Source organism: Arachis ipaensis, chromosome B7 (assembly GCF_059453495.1).
Source record: "Arachis ipaensis isolate K30076 ecotype BB chromosome B7, ASM5945349v1, whole genome shotgun sequence".
NCBI lineage: Eukaryota > Viridiplantae > Streptophyta > Magnoliopsida > Fabales > Fabaceae > Arachis > Arachis ipaensis.
The window spans coordinates 20,844,596-20,851,119 of record NC_142442.1 but is presented as its reverse complement, the minus strand read 5'-3'; the positions used below and the strand labels follow the sequence as shown (position 1 = coordinate 20,851,119).

The window sequence follows — 6,524 nt, the reverse complement described above, 5'->3', positions numbered from 1 at the left end:
TATATATTATATTAAGTGAATAGAAAGAAAGAAAAGGTAAGGAAATGAAGGTGGTGAGAGAAGAGAGAGTATGTGTTAAAATGTGGAAAGCTTTGAGAGAAAGTGAATAAAAAAAATTAAGAAGTAATTAGATTATAAAAATATTTTAGACATTTTAAATTTTAAGTGAAATCCCAATAGAATGAAATTTCAAATCAGACCTATTTAAATTAGAATTAATTTAAAAAAATTAAATTAAATTCTATTTAAATTAGTTTAAATATTTTTATTTCAAACATTGAATTCAATTTCCACTTAAATTGAAGATCAACATTCCTTTCATTCATTAGAAATTTGATACCCTATGAAAACACAAGCTTATGCATGCATTTCATACATTTTAATTTTGAATAAAAGAAGATGCACTCATCACACACTAAAATAATCCAACAGTATAAATGTTAACATAATTTTACACCATTGAATTATGTTGGTGCATGTAAGATGTAGTACATTCCCTTATATGGCAACATTTTCTCCCTTGGCACTCCTTGAATGGTTCTTGTCGTTCTCAACTTCACAAGGTGCTTGAAATCCAATATTCTCAACAGCACCAACAGTCTTAAACAACCTTCTCTTGTGCACTTCCTCAACCAATGATCTGTGCAACATTTGGCTCCTTATATCGATCAATGACCTGTTCCTTGTCAATCTACTACTGCTACCACCATTCTCCATCACCCTCTTACCCTTGACGCTACTACTATAGGGTGCTAGTTGTGATGAAGTTGGAAATAAATCTTGTGGGGAAAATCTTGTGCACTTGTGAGTACTCTTCATGATGGGGATTTTGTCCTTCTTGGTAGAAGAAGGTAAATTATTATAGACATAGTCAAGTTCATCTGCTGAATGATAGTTCAGGTTGGAATACGTTCCTTGTGAACTAGTGTCGTCAAATAAATCATCTGCAAACAATAGTTAATATAGTTTATATAAATATGAACTTATTTGGGTATAATTAAATTGTTAGAAAAAAAAAAGATTTTTTATTATAAAAAAAGATCTTTTCTTTTTGTTTTTTACGAGATTTGTAATAGCAAGACTAAAAGGAGTACATGGATGAATAGCAATTTTAAAAGGTGAAGTAGCAAAGGGTGAAAGAAGATGTACCATGGAGCCAGTAATATTCATTAGGCATGGCCTCAGATAATGGAACAAGACTTGCCATTGAGTCTTGGGAGGAGGAGCAAGAAGAGAAGGAGCGAAAATAATGATGAGATCCTCCGTCGTCGTCGTATTCATCATGATTACTCGCCCTCCGTCGTGGTAACAGAGCAGATACTTCGCCATCGATCATATTCGCAATTTCAAAAGGCTCCCAATCACCAATCTCCAGTTCTTTCACCATCTCCGTCGCAACATCCATCGGAGTATCATTCACAATATCAAACGGAAAATATACATTCCTCACGGAACCTGCAACAAAATCATGTACCAAAAGTGAAACAAAATCGCCTAAGATAAACCAAGAGATTACATTACATACCATCCTTATCAGAAAGTTGCACTTTGAGAAAGATGGTATCATCAGGATTCAGCTTCCCTGTGATTTTCATTTCAGTTCTAGGCAAAGCATCGCTCAGTTGCAGCTTTTCCATCTCACTATTCAAAAGTGAATAGTTCTGAATTCCAAACTTTGTTAACGATGATGAAGAATCATCAGACACAAAGAAAGGGTCAAGCAACAAATCTTTTGCTGATGGTCTCTTCGCCGCCGGTAGCAGGCATCTTCCGATGAACCTCTGTGCTTCGCTGTCTTCAATTCGGAAAAATGCCATTGGTAACTTTCCCTGCAAGAAACAAATAAAATCCTAACTAACTATGCTGATAAATGATATCCTTAAACTTAAACACGCTAAAAATCACTTACCAAATCAGTCATTATATATTTATGTATAAACATGTGTTGTTTAATTTATTTTCAATATATATTTTATATTTCAATATGTATTTTATACTGATTCTTTTATGTACACCTAACATTGTTGAAACTTAAAATTAGATCGGGATCGGAGGTTACCGATGTTACTTTCTTGTATATCTGTGCTGGATTAGTACATTCACAATATGGATAATCAGATGTGAGCATTTCCAATAAACACATTCCAAATGAGTACACATCAACAAGTTCATTGTATTCTTCCTCGTACAATTCCGGTGCCATGAACTCTGGCGTGCCTAGCACAAAGAATTGAGGCAGTTTCTAAGTACCTTTTGCAACAACTATGCAACATTCATTGGCAGCAACAAAGAAAAATACCTATAACACTGTGTGCCGACTGCGAGCCGCGAAGAATCGCAGCTAGTCCCAGGTCTCCGATTTTCACCTGTCCAAGATGGCCATTGACAAATATGTTGTCACATTTTAGGTCCCTATGGATCACTGGCGGATCGTGGCCATGTAGATAAACAAGACCCTCTAAGATTTGCCGAGCCCAATTCTTTATCGCTCGTATGCTGACTCGCTTATATTTCTTCCGGTATCTGTACATGCCGGAAAATAATCACTGGTTATCAACAAATCCTAGGAGCTCATGATCATGTTTTAAATAGAGACTCTTGTATCCAAAAAGAAAAAATAGGTCACAAATTGATTACTAATAGAAGGTAATTACTTTTAATTTTCAAAATTTAATATGCAATATAGGGATACTAAAGAAAAATGTGATGATCAAGTAATTGCCTAATTCATAAGTTGGAAAAGGAAGTTACTCTCTTAGTGATCCTGAAGTGAACATTTCTGTAACAAAGTTGAAGGCCTTGTTCTCAACATCAATCCAAGAAGTATAGAATCTTATGATGGATTGGTGCTTGAGGGTGCTTAGAAGATGAACCTCCGAGTATAGCCGCTGCAAATCATCCGGCGTTCGAAGCGCCTCGTTGATCTTCACCTGGTTCCATGCTACCTCTATCCCAAGAACTTCATCAATTGCTTTGTACACTGTCTTCATTGCCCCTTTTCCAAGAACTTCTCCAAACTAATCACAAAAACATGTTCTCACATTAACTCAATTCCTAGAGAAAATCTATCCCTCAATCAAAAATAGAGCATGGCTTAGACATAACAGAAAAAGGATTCAAAGCCCAACATAGATAATAATCCAAAATTGAAAAGACATAAGAAGAAACAGAGGAAAACAGAGGAAGGTTCAAAGCATACAACATACCCTGCCATATCGACCAGTTGGGTCGGTTTCTAAATAACCATGTTCTTCTTTGTCATCTTCCATGTTCTCTCTCTTTGAATACATCTCTTGATTCTTTTTATCAAACACAAGAATTTCCACTGTTAAAACTTTATCTACCTTTTGGTGCAGAAAGCACAGAGAAAATAGGAATAAGAAGAATTCAAAGGGAATTTTTGTTATGGTGTATTATTATTATTATTATCCTATCAAACATTCTAATATGCTTTTTGGTGCATCATGGTTAACGTGGGAGAAGACGACCCCATAAAATAGGAAGAAGATTGTTATTGTTGAATAGTCAACACTGTGCATTGTGTTGCTTTTACCAATCTTTACAACAACACTGCATGTTAAGTGGTTGTAGTTCTTGGAAACCATTTGATTTTGATTTTTCTCTTTCTTGTTCTATTTGAAAACGAAAGTCATACACATTACACAAAACAATGAGCGTGCAAGAGTTGACAAGACAACAGGAATAATAAGAGAGGATAATAATTATAATATATAACAATAATGGTACTGTTATGTAGTTGGAAAATGACAAGTTTCCACCTTTGCCCTTTTGGATCATTATTTTTGGTGGGGAAATGTGGTGCGTAAGGGTTTAGGGTAGGGTTAGCTTTGGGAATTCACATAGCTTAAAGGGATGGTTATTGGGTGCAAGAACTTTCCCACGGAACTTGAAGAATCTATGCAGTATGCACACGCTTTGTTCGTTATATCATTTGTTTGTTAACTTGGGAAGTTTTAAAGTAAAAATGAAGATATAAAAAAAAATATGTTTTTATAATTTGATGTATGGATTACATGGTATGATATGAAGTAAAATTTGAATTTGCATCTGCCATATGATATAAGCTAAGGTTGGTGCTGGGACCCATTGTGTGATTACTTGGCCTCACGTGTGTGTTCTACACCTGGAGAAAAACAAAAACTCTTTGTTTATGGACTCCTTTGGCAATAGATTTTGTTTTATTCTTTATGTTTGTTTGTCGATTTTTAGCAAATCGATGATGGTTCGATTTTAATAGTTTGTAAGCGAAACTTACTCCTTTTTTACAGGTACCAATTCTATAAGTGCATCAAAGATTCTCGAATTATACGAGTATTAAAACGGGAAATCAGTTCGAAAAAATGTCAAGAAGATAAAAGAAGTGTAAAAGAAAAGATTCGAAAAGTAAATTGACTGAAATCGAAATGGTTCGCATTGAATTTTAAACAAAGCAGTAAAATGTCTTCGACTGAACCAAAGGACTTTTGACATGGAAATTAAAGATGTTGAAATATAAATTGGACAAAGAAATTAAACATTGCTTGAAAGATAAATTGGATAGGAAAAGTAAAATTTTACAGAAAGTGTAAATGAAAATTTAAAGACAATGGAAGGAACCCTACAGAAATCGAACTCGAATACAGACCAAAAAATTTGCTGGGGATGTGAGTATGCTTGAGTATATTTCTGAAGAAAAGTTCCAACCTTTATTTCCTAGAGCTTATTAATATTTATAACCCAAGTTTGTAACCGATCCTTAATTACACGATGCTGCCTTGTATGCGGATTCTTAGGTAACTGTTCCCGCTCTTTTGCTAATGAACGTTACCAATAAATTTCCAACTCAGAGAAAAGCCTTCAACTTCCTTCTTCGTGTAACTGCTCGATTTTCCATTTCGAAAGCGCCATTTGATCCTCTATTCGAATTATCTTCCTGATTCACCAAGGTATCAAAATCAAGTACACGTCAGATAACTTCCATTTAACACTGGTACATGTGTCTTCGATTTCTGCTCCCTTCTTAACATCTCTCCAACATTTCGAATTAGTTTAATCTTTCGAAAGTATATCTCGACCAACAAATTGCCCCTAGGATTAATGTGTTTACCTTCGAAGCCACTCATTGAAAGATGAAACACTTAATCCTGATTCAACTTTCAATAACTTTAACCGACCATAATTACCATTTACTTTCTCCATTAATTCTAACCCGTTTGACACGTTTCCCGTGACTTGAACCTTCTCTCTCCACCACTTCGCCTTCTTCGCAAAGTTACCTCCTTTCTCTTTGAATTCCTTCTGTAATAACGGCTACAGTGAAACCCCCTTTAAATTCGACACTTCCGTCTTTGTTCAACTTTCTCGAACACTTATTCCTTCGATTTCCCTTGCATTCGCCTTTCTTGCATAAATTTTTTCTTCAATCTTCATTCTTCTTTGCTCTTCAATGGCTGCTTTTTCATCCCATGCTGCTGCACAAGACAAAGGAAAAGGCCCCATGGTGGAACCACCGGCTCCTCCAGCTCTTCATGTGTTGAATCAAGTGAATGATGAAGTCATTGACGACCCACAACTTCAAAGCAATGACCCTAAAATCCTTATTCCCTTCACTGTGAGTGAAGACATTCATTGTTTCATTGGTCCTATCGAGAACTTGGAAAGGACGAACAAGAAACTTCCTTTCTTCCTCAGTGCTCAAGGGGAAGATTTATTGATTAGCCAAGACCTCGATATCTCTTTTTTCACCAATAAAAAGCCTTTTCGAAATAACCCGAAAATCAACCCACGTGGAACTGACTTCACGGCTTGGTATGAACGTCTTGCTCCATCAAGGAGCACTGCTTGGGGAGCTCTTGGGATTCAAGACCTTCTAAGGCTTTTTCACTTTTCACCTTCGACGCTCCCTTGGATGATCGGAGCTGTAACATTTTTCTGGAACAGGACTACCAATAATTTCTACCTTCCTTGTGGGATGATTGGTATGTCACTTCTGGATGTAGCTGCTATCACAGGACTCCCGATTAGTCCTCCAGACTTTACCTCTAACATGCAACCCAGGCAACAATACAACATTGCTCCCATGACCTTACAGTGACTTCATTGCTCATCATATGGGTGCAGAAGGTAACCTCGTTACAGACGATAAGCACATGGATTTTCTGTTCTACTGGCTAAATGCAATTGTCTTCTGCTCTCGGAGTATTCAAATGCATAAGCTTTTCCTTCCTCTTGCTTCCCTACTTCATGAAGGAAACAATCTCAATTTGCCAAGCTTCTTTTAGGACATATTTTCGAAGAACTTGGCCAGTTTGTTAATTGTCTTTGCAACAACTATCTTATCAGTACAGGTGGCCCTCTCTAGCTTCTGCAACTTTGGCTTAATGCCATTTTTGAAAAGTATATGATAAAGCCTAACGGTGGTGCTACAGACAAATAGCACATCGAAGGCTTCTGATTGGCTAATTTCAAGCCAAATTTCCCAGAAGTACAATCAGATGAAGACCGATTTTGGATTGTTTTTTCTC

At 36.3% G+C, this 6,524-nt stretch overlaps 1 protein-coding gene across 1 annotated transcript; it reads right to left on the bottom strand.

Annotated features, from left to right (window-relative positions):
- Window positions 1-294: 294 nt before the first annotated feature.
- LOC107609392 (putative serine/threonine-protein kinase WNK4) lies at window positions 295-3,695 on the bottom strand. Its single transcript, XM_016311348.3, has 7 exons — window positions 3,207-3,695; window positions 2,752-3,017; window positions 2,300-2,523; window positions 2,060-2,217; window positions 1,526-1,829; window positions 1,150-1,455; window positions 295-944 (listed from the first exon to the last, which is right to left on the bottom strand). Exons 1-7 carry the CDS (start codon window positions 3,288-3,290, stop codon window positions 499-501), a joined length of 1,788 nt encoding a protein of 595 aa, XP_016166834.1. The 5' UTR covers window positions 3,291-3,695; the 3' UTR covers window positions 295-498.
- Between the last annotated feature and the right edge of the window lie 2,829 nt (window positions 3,696-6,524).